Source organism: Pezoporus wallicus, unplaced genomic scaffold (assembly GCF_028554395.1).
Source record: "Pezoporus wallicus isolate ANWC-B61680 ecotype Strahan unplaced genomic scaffold, APGP_CSIRO_Pwel_v1 contig_4191, whole genome shotgun sequence".
NCBI classification, from domain to species: domain Eukaryota; kingdom Metazoa; phylum Chordata; class Aves; order Psittaciformes; family Psittacidae; genus Pezoporus; species Pezoporus wallicus.
The window spans coordinates 2688343-2713090 of record NW_026641383.1 but is presented as its reverse complement, the minus strand read 5'-3'; the positions used below and the strand labels follow the sequence as shown (position 1 = coordinate 2713090).

Here is a 24748-nt window from a genome sequence, read left to right as displayed (position 1 = left end):
AATCACAAAGATTGTTTCCACAGTGCTCTAACACTCACTGAATTTCTCTGTAGAAGATACATGCAAATGAAGAACCATTAAGTTCTCCCACTGCAATCATTGGAGGTTGTAATTTTTTGACCTGCAGTGAGTTGCACTACTCAGGTATGGGTACGTAGATAGATACAAACAGATCTCCATCAGAGACAAGGCTTAAAAGTAATGACAGATTTTCCATCAATGTTGATGCGCAAAATATTCAATTAAAAATATATAATTCATAACATCTGCTGTTATTATCATTGACAAAGTGTAAGGCTTTGATAGTCTGTTTTTCCTCAATGCTGCCATATATAAATGCTTCATACACTACCTGTAGTGCCTTTGTTTTCCTCCCCCAGAGAACAGACACTCCTACTCCCTTTATCCCACATAGCAAGGCACAGCCTAGTATTCCATCCAGTAACTTCTGTAGCCTTCAAACCACCCTGAGAGAAGCAACAAATAAACTATCAGTTGATGATGAAGGCAAAAACCATATGACTCTGTTGGAGGTAAAATGGACCTTCTGCCCCTTCTCAGCGTGGTAACTACAGGGTTAGGTGCCATCCTGCTGTTATGGGAGTGACTGTTGGTAGATCTACATCAAGCTACAGTGTATGTGCTGCCGGGGCCAAATGTTCTTAGAAGCTTGAACTGAATCATTATGAGTTTAATGTGAACCCCAGAGGGCCCTGTCTGCAGAGAAGTGGCAGTAGCATGCAACAGTATCACAACATACACTATTTTCTGACTATGATGGCACTCTTCTGCTCAATCTAAGTTGCTATGCCAACAGATTCACCTAAGATACTTCCACATTTCAGACTTACTGTAACGAAAAAGCCCTGGCCAATTCTATGTATAGAGTGTATAGTCTAAAGTTGGTGCTTTCTTTTCATTTTTTGGGGGGGTTATTTTTTGTTTGCTTGTTTTTAATTAACAGATTATTTTAGTCCATCCCCTTCTTACCTTCTGGGCTTTTATTAAAAGTCATAGAAATGAAAGATTAAATGAGGTAATGGTCCTTAGGATGCTTTGAAAAAGCAGGCTGGCTCTATCATATCTCAGATCAGTTATGAGTTACCTGCTGTGTAGCCCCTTAGATGTGGAATTCCTGGAGGAGGAGAAGAAGGATTTAGTGCAATGTGCACCAGATGATCCAAACCCATGCTTTAAAGTACTGCAAAAACACCAGACCATTTCTCTGCAATTATTTTATCCATGGTCTACAGATTTTCAAACAAGACTTCATTTGAAGTGAGCAGGTACAAATTATTAGCCATTACAGTCAAGAATAAATGCCCAGCTCTGGTAAATTTTCTCTTCTGTATTTTAATAATTATTTCAATTCCCACTGCTTCAGTAAAAGAAAATTAACTGCTGAGGGTTTTGAAGCAATGTTCTTTCAGCTCACAATTGTTTCACAAAAATCACTGCCCTGTGAATATGAAAAACCTAGTCAAACTTTTACTTTGCCTTTTTTTCTCAGTAGTATATCACAGTGAACTGTGGAACTTACAGTGAACTGTGGACTAATTTCCTTTCCATCTCCTGTGGATTTTCTGGTGTTTTAATACTATGGTTCCACACATATTGCAGCCCTTCTGTCATTATGGATGCCCTGTTCTGATATGTAATTTCATAAAATTCAAAGCAACTCAATTACAGGACCTTAGCCTCTCTTTCAATTTTCATGAAAAACATTTAACATCGAGGGTGGAGACAAAATGTGCTCAACACTAGCTTCAATTTCTTAAGAAACCAGAATAGAACTGCCGGGGGGGGGGGGGGCAGCAATCAAAAATACTCCAGGCAATCACTAGATGGTGCTACTTAGAGGAAATATAGTAAGAAGGAACTTTAAGACACAGGAGCCATCTCTAAGCTGGAGGCCACATCAAAAAGACTCCCCCACGCCCTTTGTAACTTCGTAGGCCACTTTTCCCACACAAACACACTACTTGCAGGACCTGGTGAAACTCCTTAAATGCAAACGCAACTCCCCTTCACTTTCTGAGTTTAATTCAAACTAGCACCTGAAGAGCAGCAGCCACTGAGAGCTCTGTGGTCCAAATGGAGATCAGAGACAGACTGAGGTCCAGGGAGCTCACACAGAACTGAACCTCTTCAATAGGGCACTTCTACCAGCATCCCTCATAACCCTGACTTGAGCTTTCAGTGCATGCAGCCTCATGAGCAGTTTCTGCTTTCCCTCAAGTTCAGCAGCATTTCTTAACATGCACTATCATACAGACTATTCACTAAAGCTACAGAACCTTCACGGTTCTTATAAATGAAGATAACCAAACCTGACTTCACCATTACACGTCACAAAGAATTTGTCAAATCACGTTTCTGTAACCAAAGTTACATCCATGTTGCTGTGTGGCACAAGCTAGAACCCAGCTAGCTCTGAACAAGATTGTAATTCAGCATTTTGCCAGTTAACAGGATTGCAACACCTAATGTCATTTTTCTGCAGTGGGTCAATGCACTCTGTGCTGTCTCAGTCCTCTACCTGGCAATGAATCTGAGTTGGTAAATTTAATCTCCACTGCAAGGCTAAATAATCTGTCTTTCCCCTCCTCTATCCTACCTCTCACTCCCCTGTGCTTCATTCTTGGGGGAATAATATTAGCATTTATGGAAGTAAACACCTCAGGGTTCTGCTAATGTGCTAATGAGCTACAGCCTTCCACCTTCAGATCACAAGCATGAATCATATTCAGCTCAAAGGTAAAAATACTGTTTCTAGCAGAAATTTGATATCAAGATGAATTCTAGTTCCAGCTCCTCCACAAATTCATCTTTATGCTTTTTGTGCAGTTGCATTTTTCAAGTCAGACAGGGCTTTGAGTTCAGCTCTGACCCCCAATTGCAGCAATATCAAAAATAATTTTGGTACAGATTGTCAGGATATACAGAACTATTACATTCAGAAAAGAGAAAAACAATTGATTCTTTTTTATGTAAATTCTATGACTCTAATTCACAGAAGTGCCCAAAATACTTAGGTTTTTCAGCAAAGAGCTACAGAAAGCAAAATCTGTATAAATATAGAGCCATAGAATGGTTTGGGTTGGAGGGGACCTTGAAGATCATCTAGTTCCAACCCCTGCCACGGGCAGAACCCCTTCTATTAGACCAGGTTGCTCCAAGCCCTGTCCAACCTGGCCTTGAACACTGCCAGGATTGGGGCAGCCACGGCTTCTCTAGGCAACCTGTGTCAGCGTCTCACAACCTCCACAAAGAAGAATGTTTTCCTCATGTCTAATCTAAATCTCCCCTTTGTCAGTTTCAAGCCATTCCCCCTTGTCCTGTCACTAAAGCACCTTTGTGCTTCAGACACCTTTGACACTAAAGGTTCCACTGTGGCCACATGTTATTTAAATGATCCAATTTTGCTTACAGACCGCAAACAGCTACAACTGATACATATTAGAAATAAGTCATGCAAAATCAGAAGAACTTGCTTTGGGAACAATAACAGGGAACATGCTTTTAAATTCCAGCCTCTGCAAACCCCTACAGGGCTTGTGCTTTTTTTTCTTGCTAATGTAAAATCACAGTCTTAAACGCCCCAACGTTGCTCATAGTCACTGCAGAGGTTCACCTCTTCCACAGGAGGGAGCTTTTCTCTTGCAAAGTTGACTGAATCTTTTGTAGTTCTCATTTTGGAAACGTGTAGGAGCTCTAAACAGTTCTGGAGTGCCCCACGCCTGACAGCTTCCACACAGTATTAGCAAAGTAGATTCAGAAAACGAAGAACACCCCCCAGAAAACAAAAGATCAAGCACTTATAAGATAAACCATTCTTGAACCTTTGTGTTATATCACACTATTACTCCTCCCCCTCATGCAATTACTTACATAGAAGTAACTGAGAATGTCAAGTCCAACACCGTTTATATCCAGACATATCTGACATATATAAACTTCACTCATGTGACTGAAGGTAACAGCTACCCAGACAGTACTAGAAAAGAAACAATAAACCATGGCAATTCAAAGAACAGAACATCTTGAGAAGAGATCTGGCCTAATAGATGAAACAAATAACTGAATGCAAATTTGAAAATATATTTTAAAGGACACAAATGAAAGCAATCCTCTCTCTGGACAACCATTTATTAATGCAGCAAGTGACATAAGCTTTACACTAGGGTCAGCCTGGATGGCTGCTTTTTCCTGAAGAAACAGATCACTTCCATCATTCAAAGTCCTTAAAGGGCCACACTTGGTCCGCAGCTCTGAGCTGCAATTTCTATCAAGGTAGCACTGTGCTATCATCACATTTCACAGCTGCTACTTCCATTACTATTTCCTTAGCACAGAATTACAAAATGCAGAGGTGACAAGCCAAGTGGGAGCAATGCTGAAGCTGTGCTGTTCTTGCTATCTAATAGCTGGAGGATTTCATACTCCCTACTGTCTAAGTTCTAGTCCAGGGGGTATATCCTCCTCCTGATGTGTACAGCTAATTCCCATCATCAACAGTGGGAATAACACATGCACACAAAGGGGACAAGGAGCCCGTGAGGCCTGTTGTAAGTAGTAATTTCAAAATATCAGGGTAAACATATTTTGCATGTGATAGCTATTAAGCTTGGGCACCAATTTCTGTATTTAAGAACGCATTAAAGGTTTGTACACTCAAAGCACTACAAATACCCTATTTGCCTCATTTCTAGCTTTGTACTAGGCTCAAGAATTGGTTCTGCTATGAGTAACTAACTGCTACATAAACAGATTTATACACATAGATCTAATCACAGATCAAAGCTCTGTGGAGAAAATGAGGTAGAAAGGATTACGCAAAATACATCTTCTGCTCCAAAGATCTTACAATCTTGATGTATGACTAGCCACATAAAAAATAGCACATGCTGAACTCCTTCCTCCTATTAAAGTCATAACTAAAAAGAAATATTACAAGGCTTCCCTGTCTTCAATACTTGCTCTATTACTGCAAAGCCAACTATGGTATAAGCATGCAGGCTGTGTTTTGGCTTACACATGACCAACACTAGTAAAGACAGATTCAGCTGCAGGCCATGGTCAGCTAAACAGAAGGCTAAATGTTGAGTCAGAGAAGTAAGCTCTGCCCTGATAACTTAGTGGTGTTAACTTTTCTTTAATCAAAGCCCAAGCTAATATTTCATTAAAAAAAAAACCTACATCCAAACAACCTGCAGAGAATGTCAGATCACACTCTATGCTCAGGGTAGTTTTGCAGAACAAAACTTTCCCTGTTCACAGATAATTAACCCTGCAAAATGATCATGCTATATGGTAAATGTAAACTGCGAAATATTAATAATGAAACAAAACAGGCCAGCCACAAAGTCTGAGAAAAGACTGCAAGTCCCTACACAAGCAAAGGCAACCAGAGAGTTTTGTTTGTGTAACACTTAATAAGTCCCAGAGGGAAAAGGGACAGCTGTGTAAAGCTGCCTTAGCTGTCCCTTTATTTTTTCATCACGATCATATCTGTTGCTTATGTTTCATGAACTGAAATGTCCAGAGAGTCTTCTGAAAGATCAGTGTGAATAGCGATAAAGCTTGAACACAGAAAGCAGGAAAAAAAGCATCCTCAGCGATACATTTTGGAAGGCAGCCGAGATCATCTTGGAAGGTTAAATCTCCTTAGCTCAAGTAAAAATCTTTACTGAGGAACACTGCATTTCAGCAGTCATTTGACTTACTTTAAGTACAAGGACTGAAAGTGACTGACATCAAGTTTCACAGTAGGACTTGGAGCTTCAAAGACAGTGTGTCAATATTTACGCTCATTCCATGACTCCTGTTTCTCTAAGTAGATTTTTCCCCCCTAACATTTGACAAGAAATTATGGACTTTTTAAAGATCCTGAAAATAATCACTCTCTCACAACTGGAAACTGCCACTGAGAAACACAAAACACTGGAGTAGATTATACTTAAGATAAAGAAGTAAAGGGCAGAGTACAAGGCATGTAATTAGAATTCAAGTCGGGGCAACAGGATTACTTGGTTTCACTCCAGTTCCAATAATCACTCTTATAAACTGATCCAGAATGTTTCAAACAAAGCTAGATACCTAGATACATAGCTTGATTTTCAGAACTGCCAAGCATCTATCTGCTTTACTTGCTTTGAAAGAAAAAGGGACATCAGAAGCCTTAAATCTCAGACAATTCTGAAAAGGGAACAATTGCCCCTTGTCATGAAAAGCATTTCCTGATAAAGATTAGAAAAACACGTGCCAACTAAGAACTCACCAAAACCTTTTCATTTTCAAGCATATTTAGCGGCAGTGAAATATTTACACATGAAAAGTTCACTGGAAGTTTTGGATGCTTAATTTGATCTATAGCTGTAAATTTTGTAACAGTGAATTTACGACAAAAACCTGGTTTGGTGAGCAGAGCTTCACAGTTAGTATGTCATTACTAAGACTGTATATAACTAAATTATAGCCTACTTCTGCATCATGCTTGTAAAATTACTATGGATTGTAGACATAAAACTGAAACATCAAGTGTGGGGTTGTTTTCTTTCTAAGTATTGCTTTCTAACAAGATGAAGGGTTAAAATAATTATTTGCCTCCCTAAGGTCCTCTTGGCCTCAACCCTTTCTCTAGAAAAAAGACATGGTAGGGTAGAATCCTTACCAAGCTACATATCTGCTTATCCGGGGAGTACCAGATCTTTTATCCCAACACGGTTCCTTTTTGTGCCACTCCTGCAGAAGAGACATACTACAATTTTAACTAAAGAAAAGGGGATGTGACTGAAGAGTCCAACTGCAGTCTCAAGAGGGCATAATTTAACTCCTGCCTGGCACAGCGAGAACAAGAAGCAAGTGTAGAAAACCAGAACAGTTATCAGGATGTTTCTCCTTCAATTAGACTGCTGTTTGATTGTAAAACTTGAACTTGGGCAACTACAGTGCCTCCAGCTTAGGGGCAAAGGCAATACACTGATTTGGACACACACTTTTACGGAACATGGAACACTCACAGGGTGCCTGGATATCATTACAACATGCATGAAGCTTTACAGGAAGCATTTACAGAAAGCATTAAATACTTTTAAAAGAAGTTTTATGATCCAGTGTGGCTTTAAGGTGTTTGACCTACTCGATAAAAGAGAGCATTTGCAACATTCTAGATGACGAACTGCAAATTCTGAGTAATGTGCATCTGTGAAATACCAATGGACATAAAGACGTTCTTGTTTTCCATACTCTGAAGACAACAAAAAAGAGCAGAAGCCTGTAAAAGCACCTGCATTGAAGTGTAAATAGCTAAAAATTAGAATTCTCCACAAAAATATCTGATATTTAAGAAAAAAAAAATTAGAAAGCATATGGACATCTTCACCGAGATTTGAGACATACTGCTCCAAAGTGGAGCAGGTTTGCTGGCAGGACTTTTGACCCTGCAGGGTACTCACACCGGAGCAGTCTGTTCCTGGACTGTGCCCTGTAGAAGCAACCCATGCTGGAGCAGGGAAGAACTGCAGCCTGTGGGAAGAACTCACACTGGAGAGGTTCATGGAAGACTGTTTCCTGTGGGAGGGATCACGTGCTGGAGCAGGGGAAGAGTGTGAGGAGTTCTCCCCTGAGGAGGAAAGCGCATTAGAGACAATTTAGGATGAACTGACCACAACCCCCGTTCTCTGTCCCCCTGCACTGGTGGGGTGGAGACAGTACAGAAATCAGGAAGCCCATGAAGAAGGGAGGGGTGGGGGAAAGGTGTTTAAAGATTTGATTGGTAATAAATTGAACTGATTTTCCAAAGAGGAGTCTGTTTTGCCCATGGTGGTACTTGGCCCATGATCTTTTCCTGTCTTTGTTTCGACCCACAAGTATTTCATTGTATTTTCTTTCCCCTGTTCAGATGAGGAGGTGGAATGACTGAACAGCTTTGGTGGGCACTTACCATCCACTCAGGATCAATCCACCACAGTAAGTACTGGAATTATTCCAAATTGCTTTTAATCATGTCTACAACAGAAAATAAAACTAAAACAAAAAAGGATGAGCAAAAGTAATTTGCCAGTAGAAAAAAGGGATGAGTCAAGTTGTGGCAAGATTTCAGACCCAATCAGGTTCACACATACCATGCTGAGTCAGGCCATAACTCTACTGTATCTCCCAATTCCAATACTGTACTGTAAACTTCTTGCATGTACTTGCAGCACACCTTTCTCCCAAATACCAGTTGTCCCAACTTTTCAGGAAGTGTAAACCTAGGGGGTGAGATCTGTCTATAATACCAGAAACAAAGAAGTTTGGTTTCCTGGGCCCTAATATTCCATATTTGGTTGACTGGTCTTTAAGAAGCTGAATAGCTGGCGAATGAAGTTGCGAAGCCGCTGTCCATCATATCTGAAAAATCCTGGCAGTCAGGTGAAGTTCCCAATGACTGGAAAAAGGGAAATATAACCCCCATTTTCAAGAAGGGGAAAATGGATGACCTGGGGAATTACAGACCAGTCAGTCTCACCTCTGTGCCTGGCAAAATCTGGGAGCAGATTCTCCCTGAAGGCATGCTAAGGCACATGAAAATCAACAAGGTGCTTGGTGACAGCCAGCATGGCTTCACTAAGGGGAAATCCTGCCTGACCAATTTGGTGGCCTTCTATGATGGGGCTACAGAACTGATGGACAGGGGTAGAGCAGTTGATGTCATCTACCTGGACTTGTGTAAAGTGTTCGACACTGTCCCACACGACATCCTTGTCTCTAAATTGGAGACACATCAATTTGATGGATGGACCACTCGGTGGGTAAAGAACTGGCTGGATGGCAGCACACAGAGAGTTGTGGTCAATGGCTCAATGTCCAGCTGGAGACCAGTAACGAGTGGTGTCCCTCAGGGACTGGTGTTGGTACCGGTCTTGTTCAACATCTTTGTTGCTAACATGGACAGTGGGATTGAGTGCGTCCTCAGCAAGTTTGCCGATGACACCAAGCTGTGTGGTTCAGTTGATATGCTGGAGGGAAGGAATGCCATCCAGAGGGACCTTGACACGCCTGTGAGGTGGGCTGATGCCAGCCGCATGGAATTTAACCATGCCAAGTGCAAGGTCCTACACCTGGGTCGGAGCAATCCCAGGCACAGCTACAGGTTGGGCAGAGAAGAGATTCAGAGCAGCCCTGCGGAGAAGGACTTGGGGGTGTTGGTTGATGAGAAAATGAACATGAGCCGGCAGCGTGCGCTTGCAGCCCAGAAAGCCAACCGTATCCTGGGCTGCATCAAAAGGAGCATGACCAGCAGGTCAAAGGAGGTGATCCTGCCCCTCTACTCTGCTCTTGGGAGACCTCACCTGGAATATTGTGTGCAGTTCTGGTGTCCTCAACATAAAAAGGACATGGAACTGTTGGAACAAATCCAGAGGAGGCCACAAGGATGATCAGGGGACTGGAGCACCTCCTGTATGAAGACAGGCTGAGAAAGTTGGGGCTGTTCAGCCTGGAGAAGAGAAGGCTGCGTGGAGACCTCATAGCAGCCTTCCAGTATCTGAAGGGGGCCTATAAGGATGCTGGGGAGAGACTCTTCATTAGGGACTGTAGTGATAGAACAAGAGTAACGGGTTAAAACTTAAACAGGGGAAGTTTAGATTGGATATAAGGAGGAAATTCTTTCCTGTTAGGGTGGTGAGGCACTGGAATGGGTTGCCCAGGGAAGTTGTGAATGCTCCATCCCTGGTGGTGTTCAAGGCCAGGCTGGACGAGGCCTTGGGTGACATGGTTTAGTGTGAGGTGTCCCTGCCCATGGCAGGGGGTTGGAACTTGATGATCTTAAGGTCCTTTCCAACCCTAACTATTCTATGATTCCATGAAACCTTTTAACACAATTGAAGCTTTTAATACAAATGGAAAAATAAGGTGCTGGTTCTCTACAACTTTTTGGTGTTTAACAAAAATTAGGTGGATATATCTTCCCTCCTGTAAGGATAATACAGAAATCTTTCTTCTCTGCTCTACAGTCTGTTTTCATACAGGGATCTTACTATTTTGGAAATTCTGCTGGTCAAATGTAGCTGATAATCACTGCATACACCTTGTTCCTTAAAGCTAGCTAAAAAAAGGCTTCTCAAGATGTTAACACAGTAATATTACTTCCCTTGGCCACATTTTTTTAAAGCTCAAGCAGTTACTGGTGTTCACACCAGCAAAAATGCAGCTAAGATTTTAAAACAAAAAGGGGTGTGTGGGTGTGGATGTCCAATCCAAACCAGTTATAATGTAAGCTCCACTGCAGCTCACTATTAACATACCTTAACCCTCATCTGGAAGGACCACATTTACCCTTTGCATCTACTCCTGAAGAAGTAACAGGACTCCAATGTTCCAAAAGCATTCTTTTCCACAACAGTGCCAGAAACGTAACGTGCACAGTCCTTTTAGGAGGCTATCAGATCACTCAACCTGGCTGATAGATGAAAACCTTGCACAGTGCAAACACCACATACTGAAGGCTGCAGACTCCAGTTTTCTTATATCTATAATCTTTTTTAAACAGTACTTGGAACACTCGCAAGATGTTTTTATTAGAACTGCAATCAAGGACACATCAGCTATAATGGAACAGTAAAATTTAACTGCTGCCAACAACATTCTGCTTTGGTCTACAGTCAGTTTGAGCTTCTGCCCAACATCCACTTGCCATCAGACTCCATACAGTGACACTAAGCTGCTTTGTCAAGAGTCTTACGAGTTTATTTTGCTTTTACTGCAACTCTTCACTATGCAGTTGCGCAGTAGTAAACATGCCCTTAACATTGAGTGGAAGTTTGGCAACAACTTGATTGCAAATGTAATCTACAACAGCTACAGAAGTTAACCAAGCCAAAAGCAGAGTTACAGCTCTTAAAAACTCTGACTATAAATGGTTATACAAAAGTCACATTTCATGCTGGAGCTTGCTAGCGTGATTAGTAGTGCTAGCGTGATTAGTGGTACACCTGCAATCATTTCTCTTTTTGCAAATATTGCAGAAGTAATGTGGATACCCCACTACCTGACTATCTTCAGATCAGGTAACAGTGCAAGAAGAGTAATAAATCAGTGGTATCACTTGAAACATGTACTGTTAAACAAGTGAGCACGTCTCCATGGGATCAGGACCTTGGATGGTGAAGTGATGATCTAAAGCGTGCTGCAAAATAAAATGGCACCATAATTTTAAAAGTTCAAACTGAAAGCCTGGTTAATGTAGCAAATAAAAAGTAAAAGCTTCCATCAAGTTTTAAGAGAAATGTTTTAAAAGCTGAGTCAGTAAAGTTTTATAGTTATGAAACACATTCTATTGCAATGTTTTATAAGTCAGAGAGCAGCTGAAAATGGAATACGTCTGAGATTTATTTACAAATAGGCTACAAAAAATAGCCAGCTACTCCCCTTGCTGATATTAAAAGAAAGCTGCAGTAAAAAGATGAGGCTTCTCTGAAAGCAATTATCTAGACAGAGACGAAAAGAAGATAAAACCGAAAATAGAGAGATGCAGTAAGTTGATTGTAACAGAGCTCCTGAAGTGAACATTCTGATAAAGGACTGCAGCCACTTTTCAGAGGTGAGCATATAAGAAGAGACATCAAATTACCACTCTTTTTAGCAGTTTCTTTTCTAGCAACAGCACTTGGTATAAGCAGTAGATAGACTTGCCTCAGGAATATGCTCCTAAAGTCACAAAACCACTTCAAAATTAAAAATTAATACAGGTTAAATAATTTCCTCACTTAAAATGGCTTAACTCCCAACCCAATACCTGGTTTTCAGTGATTTCAGCTACAACATAGTCAGACCCTAAACAAGTAGCTTCAGCAGCAGTTTTGTAATCAGCTTAATTTGTAGCTGTGTCTCCCCACGCTTACACAATCGCACATTATCTACTCTCCCCAGTTCCTCACTAATGTTCATGCAATCACATGGTCAGCCAGATCAGAAGAACGATTTGGTGTACACTCACTGGGGGGGGGTGTGTGTGTGTGTGTGTGTGTATTTTTTCAGTCACATTAGCTCCCTGTTTCCACACACCTGCAGTCACTGGAATACTGGAGTGGCACAAGGGGGAGGTCAAGAAGGTGTAGCAAGGACGAGCTGTGCCTCAATCATGTGAAGCTGCACTCTGATACAGAAGTTCAGGCCTTGGCTCACTACAGTATTTGCAACCCTCTTCAGCAAAGCACACTGACTTGAGGCCTCAGTTACTATGGTGATGAGCATGAATAAATGTTTATATATAATTTAATTCACCCTTCAAGAAAGCAGTTGTCCTTCTCACAGACAGCTACTCTTTAACTAAACCGATGTAGAAAAAGCATTAAAATTTTAAAGCTTAATATTCACTATTTTTCATTAGCAAGTTAATAATGATTTAAACCTATGGTGAGAACTAAAATAAAAGCACATGAAAAATTAGTGAATAAGAATCCGATCTCTTCTAACATCTAAACTGCTAAACTCCCTAGAGATGAAGTTAATGCTTGGTTTTATACATTTTAAGGCTTGCTTAAGAAAAACAGGAATGATTAATAAAACTCACTCTTTAACAAAGCTTAAGAAATACTTACTGAATAAAAAATTAAAGTGCAAGTCCTTTTCTTCTATGCAATCACTAAACTAAATCACCCCTACTTGTAAAATATAAACAGTATTTCCTAACAATAAGCTTACTGTAAAAGCAGTAAGCCAATATAAACAAGTAAGTTTAGTCAAAATGCTTAGTTCATAAACTCATGAGTAGCTCACTTCCTTTTCAAAAGATTATGAATCACTAATTACTGTAAAACCATCTGCCACAAAGATGAATATTCTGCTTAGGGTTTGGGGAACCCTTTGTCATAACATTTATATATATATAAAACTTGGAATTTTTTTTTTTGATTAAGCAAATCTAGTCCTAAAATATAATCACTAGCCATGCTCCTTAGCATCTAATTTTGCTTTAAATTTAAGGAATACTAAATTCAGAGTAGACAAGATGATTTCTTAGGATCAATGACTATAAAAAACAATGACAAAAGTTAACCAAAGACTGGATTCCTCCCTGAAGAAAAACAAATAATTGGCAAAATGCAGCAGAAACATTGCCAGATGATGAGCTGCCTCATTCTTTCCACTATGATGCCATCTGTTGCCAGCTCTTTCCTGTCCACATGCACTACACCCCCTCCAACTCTCAGCCTGACCCAGATCCAACCCTGGTCTCAAGTCTGATCATGAAATCCAGCTTTACTCACCCATTGGGTGTCAATAACTACACCTGCGGCTGGAGATGGTGCACTGGGGACAGTGGGAAAGAAAAGAGGCTTCTACTCCCAGCCATCTATTACAGCTCTCTTCACTCACTGAAGTTGTTCTCTCCTCCCCAGCCTACCAACACAACTACACATTATTCACTCCTCAGCCCAACTGCCAGAATAATTAACTTCAGAAAAACTTTAAGTACATGAAACATTTAAGCTAAGAGGGATAATAATTTAAGAACTGAGTTAGGAAGCTGCCACATGCAGATTCATGCAAGTAGATCATATGTGGGAAACTTCCAGTATGAAGGGCAAAGCCAACAGCGTATACCCTTCTTTTACTGCAGCGTGGAAGGAACCAATGTACACACCTGGTATCTACCCACACTCTTAAACCTAATAGTGAATCTTAACCCTAATAAAATCATTAACATTTAGTTATCCTTTACAGTTAGGCTGTAAATTTCCACAAGGCAAAGACTTTCTCTATGCCTTGCACATATTGTTGATAACACAAGTGATAATAGGAAGATGTACAGCTGATCATGAAGAAGCAGAGTGTAATTTTGACTTGCTCTAAGAATAGGCCAAACACCTTCCTACAGTTCGCATGCAAATCTATTACTGAAGACAATGCAGGTATTTGAGGGAAGAAACTCAGTTTATAATCTGAATAGCTATTCAGGGATCATCCAAATCAAACCCAGATCTTCTCAAACACCAAGGTTTACAGCTTTATGATCTTCTATAAAAGGATTTTTAAGTTACAAGCATTTACATATTTATAGAAGTGATCTCAGTTATCTAGTTACTGCAGAAGGCAGTAACTGGATAATTAGGTCAAACTAAATCCCCTTTTATCCTTTAAAAAAAATGTGTCACTATTAATTCACAAAATATTAATTTATATTTACAAGATAATCTGTGGCAAGGGACCAGATGCCCCAACCACTGCAACAAGAGCTATCAGTTGTGCTGAGAGCCACATAAATGGTTTATTGTACAGCTCAAAGTGCATATTTTTATTAATACCTTTAATATTTTGAGTTGTTTTCAAACTTTTATGGTTCAGTCTTAGGGATCCTGTTTAAATGAAAACATGAAACAGTAAAGACTTTAGTTGAGTATTAAACTGAATTCACCATGAATTTAGACCATAGTACTGAAACAAAGAAAATATGCAGCTTGTATTTTTCTCCCTTTTAATACCTGACATTTTATTAATGAGCTATTCTGCTTACCTCTTTTATGCAGATAATTAAAAAAAAATAAAAGTCCCCTAACACTGCTGATATTACACTTTGGAATTATTTTCAGTCAAGAAGAACCTGGGGGATTTTCCCCTTCTATGACAAAGTACTTAGGCTGGACATGTCAAGCAATGATGAATTTACCACATTTGAATATCATTTACTTTAAAAAGTAATTATGGATTATACTTCATAAATATAAATGCACACATAAATACACTATGTGTTTGTATAATAACTTCCAAAACTTCCACCTAATAGTGCTATTGCCTTTCAAAAAGAACATTTCAAAAGAGGCCTTGAAGTTTACATGCCCACCTGAGATACTAAGTGTGTAAAGTCACACAGCAAATGAATGACAAATCTGGTGGTAAAAAAATCCTCTATTTAAACTCAGTGACGTGAACAGCGTATTAGTGGAAGTGTTCCCAAAGTGACATCCAGAAAAAGCATGTATACTAGAAAACCTGTCTTAAACTTTAGGGTTAACACCTACCCACCCCACAGATACTAAAGTGATCAATTTGTTAATACTGGTAGCAATGAATCACTGAGGTCCTGATCAAGACTTGTCATCCCCAATTCTACAAGAAGCTTAATACTGAAGTGCTTAGTAATTCCTTAAAACAGAACAGAAATAACAGGGTGTAAGCTAAACCTGATGCAGGCAAGAAAGTCTGGACCTGGTCCGTGGTCTTCATCAGAATAGCATCAGGCAGAAGCACATTGCTGCAGATAAGGACACATTTGACCAAGGTGTGGTTCCTGAACAGAACCACACACCATATGTGGACATTAAGGATGCTGGAGAGCCTATATGCTAGCTCCGAGGGAGTGGGCAACTGGAGCTACCCACAGCAACAGTCTTTCACTGATCTGCTCAGGGATTCAGCATGCTTCCACCTCAATCTCATAGCTCAGTGGAACCAGACAATCCCTGGGAAACTATTTTCATCTCGTAACTGGAAGTTACTTGCAGTTATTCCAACACAAATTCTCTCAAAATACAGATTTCATAGAATGGTTTGGGTTGGAAGGGACCTTAAAGATCATGTAGTTCCAAACCCCCTGCCACAGGCAGTGATATCTTTCACTACATCAGGCTGCTCAAAGCCCCATCTAACCTGGCCTTAAACTCTTCCAGCGATAGGGTATCCACAGCTTCTCTGGACAACCTGTTCCAGTATCTCACCACCTTCACAATAAAACCCCGAACTGTCATGAAATATACAGGAGAATACTCAAAGCTGGCTACTCATGAATGGAGAAACTGAGCAAACACACTGGCTAATATAATGCCAAGAAGTCAGTATTTTAAGCTTGTTATGTTCTATAGCATACATCTACAGATGTATGCTTTCAGTTAGAGCAAACATCCACATATTCAAAACAGAATACATGTTCACTAACAAATTAACCATTTGAGCAGTAAAATGTGCAGTGACTGTTACTAAAATACCAATAAACTAAAGGACCTGCCACTGGAGAGGCAAATTCTTCCTTAACAATTATATAAACCAGATACCTAATTGAACACTGTACAAACAAGACTCCTCCTTCCTAACAGCAGTCCTTCTCTCTTCCCTGACCCTAAGCTAAACCCAATAATAACTGCCACTGTATTTGATCAGCAGAAGACTGGGTATGTATTTCCTGGTATTGAGGCATTAGTTAGTCCCTTTTATCCCATGGTATGATTACAGGATGCAGACACAGGGAATGAAAGCCTTCAGCTGCTTGCTACTGAAGTGTTGCTCAAGCTGAAGAGCTCATATCCAGCAGGGCAAGACAGTATTGATGACCTGTATTTATTCTTTACTACATATGCCAAAATCAGCAAGTAGCATGCTGTCTCACCATGCCATGAGGGGTGTTTCTCAGAATAGTTTCTATTTGCAAGAGGGGCAGAACATAAACATTTCCCAGACATGTCCTACGCTTTTAGCTCTGCTGGTTAGCAACAGGAAGGTAGCAAAATACTCCTGTGAGCACAAGTCAGCCAAAAACCTGCAAATTACGTCGACCAAAAAGCCACTACAGTGTTGTTTTTATTCTAGTCCAAAACTGGTGTGAGCTATAACAAGACAGACACTGCCTGCAACTACACCAAGGAGGTTTGTTAGACTGCCTGTATTGTCTCATCCACAGGCTCTACAGCTACCTTGGGAATAGTGGGCCCAACAGAACTGTATACACCTCAGTAAATCTTCACCTGCTTTCAACCCATGCAGTTGTAACATTACTCATAACATGCTTATTACAACTCTAAACAAGTTTCCACCTTTTTTTAATGCTGAGATTTACATACATTACAGAGGTCTCGTGACATTGTGAAGTTATTTCACCTATCAGTGCACTAACTCTCCATTGCAATTTTACCAGCTATCCCTAAGTCTGCAGAAAGAGTCACGTAATAGCTTCAGCTGAATGGGAAAAGACATGAAGTTCTTTAAATCATAACATAAATTTTTCAACACAAATAGTTTTGTCTCATTAGTATTAAGAATGAGATAAGAATAATCTGAATATTCTGATAAGACTAATCTGAACTACTCCTTTTTGTGTGATGATGTTTGCTTAAACCTCTGGTTTGGTTATTTATGCATAAGCACATGCATGAAAGCCACAAAATGTTGAGTTTCCCACCAGCTGAAAACCATTAGAATCACTACTGGTCTTACTCTTCCTGCATAGACAAGGCTTACAGGAGTGGGTTTTTAAAATTAAATTTCATGTTAAGGACAGGCTGGAGTATCTCTTATACCATATAAATGCTGCCTACCTAAACTAGGGACAGCACATTTAAGTAAATTATCATCCAGTGGAAAAACTGTTTGGGCTGTTGTAGAATTCTAATGGTGGTGGGACATTTTCCAAAGAGCAGAATTCTTCCCTATGGAAAGAGGGAATAAAATTGTACTGTATGACTAAGTCACCCAATATTTGATGGTATTTACTTAGGAATTTAATTTTCATTATGCATGCCTGTCTGCAGGGAGACAGAACTAGTGGGGCGTAAGTCCAGTATGAAAATATGAGCAAATGTCTTTATTCTGATTTTTTGAAATATCCTCTAGGAACTCTGCAAGCCCTTCTTGAAAAGGAAGATCTTTTTTTTTCTTGTGGGAGAATTCAGTAACAGCATGACTGATCAGAAGCTAATGTAAAATCCACTGAAGTTACAAATCCATCCCACACCAGCATGTAGATAGTACTTTGCCAAATAGGTAGGAGGCAGAAGCATCATGACTTACAGCTTACCACAGTTACAAGCTGCACCCCATCCCTGGCAAATGCCCCCTTTAATTACGCAGCCTCTTGCAACATGGAGGCCCAAAGACTTAAATAACACAAGATCATCAGATTAACAGAGATTAACATCAAGTCCAGCCAAGTTATAATTCCTGTAAGGAATTCTTTAACCTCTGTGTAAACCAAGAGCTCCCAGCAGCTGTAATAACTGTAAAAAAAAAAAAAAAAGACAGTTGTGGTCTTTTAACTACTCTTTCTCTAAGGAAGAAGAGGATGCCAGTAAACAAAATCCTTTTATGACTCCTTAGGTGACCATACTATGTTAAAAATGCAAAGACCAAGCATTCACTGGCAGAGTCTATCCCTTCCATCATTAGGGTGAAAGGATAAAACCTAGGATGTCAAAACGCTTTGGATTCAGAACCTGAACCTACTTTATGGGAACAAAACACAGAATCCTTATCCAACAGCATATTTTCACTCTTCTACTGAAAGATGTGGAGCAGGACTGAAACTTCACCCACCACCTAACAGCTGAGGTGATTTTCTAGTCCCATGCTGCAGATCCAGAATATCAGAAGACTACCATGGTAAGAAAAAGGCAGGATCCAATGATGATTCTAACACCAACAGACAGGCACAGTTGACAGACCAGGTGCTTTGCCGCTCAAGAAAAGAGCATCACCAAAACCAGTTTCACCATGCAGTTTCACTACAGTAGTAAAACCTGTCACAACTGTAAAAATACAGGCAGTATTCTGTACTAGAATCACATAAGTTCCTTGGGCGTTCCTAGATGCACTTCTGAATTCCTGTGGGAAAAAAAAAAAATCACAACCTATGGCAAACTGACCTACTTGGCAATGGGGTATACTTCCTCCTAGTTCTCAAATTGAAACTTCAAACCAGAGTCCTCAACAGGCAGTCCCAAGAAAGTCTCTGCATGGAACAGATGCAGAGAGCGGAGAATCACACATGCATGGTGCTTACCCCAGTGTTGTCTCATCTCCTCAGCTGAGGGGGCTCTGAACATTTATATGAATACACGTGATCATGCTGCATCATGTTTCCTTTGAAAGTCCTAACAAGCAGCTTAATTCTTCACACAGATGATAGCTATAAATTAAAAGAGATTACATGAGCACTGAGATCATGGTAATCAAAGCTATAGAAAAATGCATAGCTAAGATGGATGCAATCTACCATATCATAACACAGACAGCATTTTTTAATGCAATTATTGTCTCTTCCATGACAACAGAAAGCGTTAATAGACAGAGGACTTCACACTAAACATATTCATTAAACTCCCCACAACACATAGGGATATGCTAAAAGGTACTCCACATGACAACAACATCTATTTTGATTAGGTTTGAGAGAGTCGGGTTACTTACTGGTATTCAAAATTTGTCCCCAACTCAAACTATTAGAAGATCAACAATCAAGCAATTCCCCATTTTTCTCTCTGCCACAAGTAGAAATTAAGACCTTTTGGCATTGTTAAAGTTCAGACTCTGCTGTTTCACTATTAAATTATCATAGAATGGCTTGGGTTAGAAAAGACTTTAAAGATCATCCACTTCCAACCCCCTGCCATGGGCCCGGACACCTCCCGCTAGACCAGGTTGCTCCAAGCCCCATCCAACCTTGCTTTGAACACTGTCAGAGATGGGGCAGCCACAGCTTCTCTGGGCAACCTATGCCAGTGTCTCACCACCCTCACAGTAAAAAACTTACTGGTCTAGCTTGCTGCCCGAGTCATCACCTTCAGAATTTGTACTGGTCCAAAACCTGAACCAGTCAGCCAACACATGACCAATGATAAACAGGTACCATCTTAAAATTACTCAAGTGATTGTTTCCACAGATTGAAGTTACATACATTAATAGCTCATTAATATCCTGTGCAGGCCAACCTCTTCTGCAGAATCAGCTACTACAAAAGATAAGAATTTCACAAGTCAGATATATGCATATCTCTAGCAAGTTAAACAAAAGCAATAAGCCTTTACAATAGTGGTAGACAAGCACATCAGTGAAAAAATCAAACACTGCACTGGTGCTCACAGCACTTACCTCCAGCTGTTGCAAGGTCTTTGAGCAGTCAGCCCACAGCTCTTATCAGAGTTCCCCAGAACAAATGTCTTCAGAAAGAAGCTGCCAATTATACCAACCCTAGCTACAGCTGGATGCCATCAAGAAATGTTATCAGCTGCTAGGCAAATAAGATCACTATATGAAATTATTATGCAAACAGCACAGTCTCAAGAAAAATGTAACCTTTTAGTGTCAATCTTTCTTGCAAATTATTTCCATATATTTGTTCTGCGCAGCACTAGTCGATACAGTGATATGATTACAGGCACAGGGTCAAATATATAGAAAGCATTTTTACCCCATTTATCCAGTTTATTTTTACTGGTTTATTCTAGCCAGAACTGGTAGTAAGTCCAGGAAATCACAAGACCACTCTTTATAACTCAGTTAAGGGGAAAAAAATAGTGCCATGCAGGGATTTTCAATCTGTGGCTTCCAGTCCTTGTAGGCTGTTAATTACCACAAAGAGTTGAAAAGGGTAACTGAAGAAATAACCCTACTGTCAGGTCATTTAATTCACACCACCTTGGGCAGCAGGATCTACAGATCCAGAAGCATTTACAACCACAGCTTCATTAAATGCACATATGCTAGAGACAACTATACAGTTGCACTTGCTCTAGCAATTTAAAATCCCAGCATTCTGCAGTGATGCAAAATAAACCAATGGGTAGCCAAAGATCACCCTATTAACCTACAGCTTCACAAGACTTCTGTGGCCTGCACCTTTCTTCTGGTCTTAAGGACAGTCCTGTTCTTCATTTTCTAGTTAAAGAGAGCAATGTTCCCCTGTGCCTCTAGCTCTTGCATTTGACCTTTCCTTTCTTTTGTTCAGCTGAGCATTACTGGGTCTGAGAAGTACCATCTCCTTCCCTCCCAAATGCTGGCAAGTCATACATGCTGTCACAAATACACAAGAAAATAAGGGCAGACTCCCTTTCATTTCTCTCAACTGAAACGACAGATGTAGGTGTAAGAGAGATAAAATAAGAGGCACTTTATCTTTCCAGTCACTTGGCAGCTCTAGTCAGTATTGTGTATCTTAAGATTTGCTTATTATTCTACCTGTTGTTACAAACGAAATGAAACGAATAAATATAGTGCATCAGTTTTACAGACATTAGAGTTCATTTTACATCATTAGAGTTCAAACATGCTGAGAATGGATGGTTTTCATTTCCATCTAAAAAGGCTTCCTCCTTTGCTCACAAAGTACAGCTTCCCTGCCCACTGCAGCTGAAAGCACTTTACCTCCAGGCCAAAAAAAGGTGGCTTTCCTTTTTTCCTTCTAGAGCATTAAAGAAGAGTTTATTTTTAGGACACACCTACTGGAACCCACATACATATGCTTAAAAACCATGTATTTTCAAGCTTTACTGCACTGTCCCAAGACTTTACCTGCTTTCCTGGGAAAAGCTGCTTACAGCCTGTTAAGGGTCAGGGTGGAAGATTATTTGATTAGGTGGCAGCCCTCACCCTGAGGTTAACAGAGAGATGAATGCTCCATACAAATTGCATCCAGCTATGTTTTTGAGTAAGGGATGTTTACATAAGGACCAGCACAAGGCAAGACAAAGAAGGATACACTCAGGGGATCACAGATTCATGCTGTATTAAAAATAAAGAACTAAAAATTTAGTGACAGATAAGGTATCACAAATAGCACTTTAAAACAGGCATTCTAAGACCTGCAGCTAGAGTCCAGACACATAAGCAGGAGCATGGAAATTGTTTTCCAAACATTAGGTCAAGCCCTATGCAAATCACATCATTATTGTTAATAACACTGAAGAACCCAAACAGGTACAGAGTTTACATATGTTTATTTCTCTGTAGCTAAAACAGCTTCCAATTATATGGGTACAAATATTTATCCTAGTTTGAATGGCTGTAATTATGCTGCAGAGAAACTTTACCAAACCCAGAAACTGACAAAATACAGAGTTGTCTGAAACTTAGTCTAAAAACATATTCAAGTATCAGTATTTCCAAAATTACTAGTCAGAAAATAATACAAATTGTTAAATGCAAGTCATGGTTTTCAGCAGACTCTAATCTACTCACTAACAAATGCCATCTTACATTTTTAACACCTTTTAGAAGTCAGATATAAAAGCAAAGCTCCTTTGACAAATATGCACAGCAGAAAGGAATTAAAAACTAATTAGCTCATATTTGTACTGCATCTAGAGCTTCAAAACTACTAACAGTGACATATCTGCATTAAAAGACAAAATTTGTATTTTTTTCTAAGTTCTTGGCTGTCTGTACTTTCAACTTAAAAACGTAACAATTATGCTATTATATTCCTCATTTCTGTTTATTTTAGTCCCATTACATTATGCAATAGAAATTCTAGCCATATTCATTTAGCCAACTTCATTTAGCTGATTTTACTCCAAATTTGCATCAGCTAGATAAGCCTGCAGCGACACAGATGTAAGCAGCAAGATTTGTTTATATCAGAATTTATCTGTCTTTTGGAGATTTTAAGTTGTTCATTTTTAGTTTTTATTTTTTTGGCTTGAGGTCCAGTCGGTTTTAATACTAGCTTTCAGTGAAATTTAGGAATGTTTTATTTCTAGACATCCTAGCAACTAGAATTGTTTTTTTTTGGGTTTTTTTTTTTGTTCCCCAAAAAAGAAAAGTTGTCCTAGCCACCTCTACCTGTTAATAAGAAAAGGCAGGAGATCCCTTCCCTGTATCAGGCCATTCCACCATGTATAACCTCCCACTGTGGCCAGGCCCAGATTCTTACAGCAAGGCCTTTTTTGCTGACTTGCTGTTAACTTAAAGCTTACAGTCATGCCTCAGTGTTTGGTTTACTTTTCGCTGGTGCAAATTACCTTCTGTTCTCCACTGCTTCGTTTCACTCATCACCATGTTCTCGATTTACTTATTTTATTGCTAGATTTTTTTCTGCGCAATCTCCTCAGTCCACTCTTCGTTCTTCCTGGTCAAGCTCACTCCTTTCTGCAGGTGTGAAGGCATGCTGGATATCAGCTTCTGAACAGAAGCCTCGTCAGTCACTAACAGTTTCTAAGAACTGCACATTTATTGCTGCACTTTGCTTCAATCTGTTAAATGAGAAATTCTGATCTGTTCTTGAACTTCACAGTCACCCTTTCTTATCTACGTTCCGTATCAGGCTTCCATACAGGAGATGCCCCTTTTCTCTTAGCATTTGCACATCAGCAGTTGATGTCAAGATTCCAGGTTTCTCCAGGAAATCTGAAGGTAACTTGTGTTAGCCCTTGACCAGCTCAGACTCCCACAAACAGGGCAACAATGATGCAGCAGCTCCTTTTCCAGAAGGAGCTGAAGGGAAGGAAAATTACGATTTTAAACTGGAAAGCTCATGCTCAGCTATGGTCCTGAAAAAAAATTAACCTGGTTTTAAATCAGTACTTCAGCCCTCCCTTTGCCTACAAATTAGGTTGTCATTCACCTTGAACTTGGAAGAATTGACAGGCATTTCTCTGGCAAAATACGTAGCTATTGTGAGCCAAGGGTCAAATGCCCGAAAAAAAACATCAACATGATACTGAATCTTCTCTTTCGCAGTACTAACACAACAATATTTTATATGCAATTATTATTTTCACATCACCATTTGTCACGGTGTTATGTGCTGTGTCGTGGTGCTCCAAAATAAACACATTCAGCAGAACGAGCACAGAAAGAAGAGCAAAAACAGCTAAAAAGAACATAAAATCAACCAATTTTTACTCAGTATTTTGCTCTGCCCTTCACAGAGGTTTTTGAAGGTGTCATCTGGCCTACTTAAAGCCTTACAATATAGAGAGATCACTCCCTGAGGGGCAGCCTTACTTATGCAAGCGGTTGCATTGCCCTACATCTTGCCTCAAAGGGGTTACTGAGACTGCATCTTTCATCTTCATTTGCGTTCAACTCTATCAGTCCTTTTACTTTGCAAAATACCCAGGGCACAAAGCATTAGCTACCAGCATCAAACCACAAACGTACACATAAACACTTTCATCACAGCACATTTCTTTTAGTTTTATGTAACTCATTATTAACACTCTAGAAACACGATACCCCAAAATCTGTGAAGTACTGAGCATCTTCCAACCTAGATAGCCTTTTATAACGTAACATTAAAACCCTGAGAAAACAGCCAGATGAAGAAAGGAGGCACCACTCACAGCTGTGCTTCCACTGGCCACCTGTGCTGAACATTCTGCATGGGTTATTTTCTTCCACAGACAGCAGAATCCACACAAGAACAAAGAGGGAAGCTCGAGCACCACGGGCTCCAACAACCTAAGCAGGGTGTGCGTGGAGGAACACAGCCAAACAGCAGCTCTGGAGCACCTGAAGGAACCTCTCCCTGGACAGAGACCTCAGCAGTAAACACAGACCTATCTTGTGGCAACACTCAACATGCAAGACCCTCTAAAAGGAACCACCACACCACTTCCTCCGCTCGTACAGAGCCCAGCACAACGACCACCGCTTCCTCGCACCCCGCCCGCCCCGCCGCCATTTTGTCCTCCAGGGGCGAGGCAATGGCCCCGCGGCCTGGCCCGGTCGCCGCTCCGCTTCGCAGCTGCTGCCCTGCTTCTGACCTGTCTCCTCCGCCTCCCGCCCCCGAGCCATCCACGTCCTCCCTAGGGCGAGAGCCTCGCTGGGCTTCCCCTTCCCGCTCTCCGCGCTGGCCGCCGCTGTGGCCGTCCCGCGCCTCTCCGGGGGGTAGGCACGGCCGCCCGCTTCCCTTCTGCCGCCTACCGCCGCCGCCTCGCCTCCGTGTGCCCCGCCGCCTCCTGCCGCCTCCCCCCGCCCCGGCAGCGCTCATGGCGCTCGGTCCTTCCATTCCCCCCGCCTCGTCCTCCGGCACCCCCTCACCTCACTCCCGCCCCCAAA

The 24748-nt window shown here is 40.7% G+C and overlaps 1 protein-coding gene and 1 long non-coding RNA gene across 2 annotated transcripts in view; one reads left to right on the top strand and one right to left on the bottom strand.

The window, feature by feature from the left end:
• Window positions 1-987: 987 nt before the first annotated feature.
• LOC130606827 (uncharacterized) lies at window positions 988-22384 on the bottom strand. Its single transcript, XR_008974079.1, has 3 exons — window positions 19647-22384; window positions 3892-3997; window positions 988-1135 (listed from the first exon to the last, which is right to left on the bottom strand). It is a non-coding gene; the product is annotated as an uncharacterized LOC130606827 (long non-coding RNA).
• A 1982-nt stretch (window positions 22385-24366) lies between these two features.
• The window catches only part of PPP3R1 (protein phosphatase 3 regulatory subunit B, alpha), a 42668-nt gene continuing 42286 nt past the window's right edge, over window positions 24367-24748 (top strand). Inside the window, exon 1 of the mRNA XM_057423388.1 lies at window positions 24367-24371. Within this exon, the coding sequence (XP_057279371.1) occupies window positions 24370-24371 (2 nt within the window). The 5' untranslated portion in view covers window positions 24367-24369. The remainder of the gene's footprint in view (window positions 24372-24748) is intronic.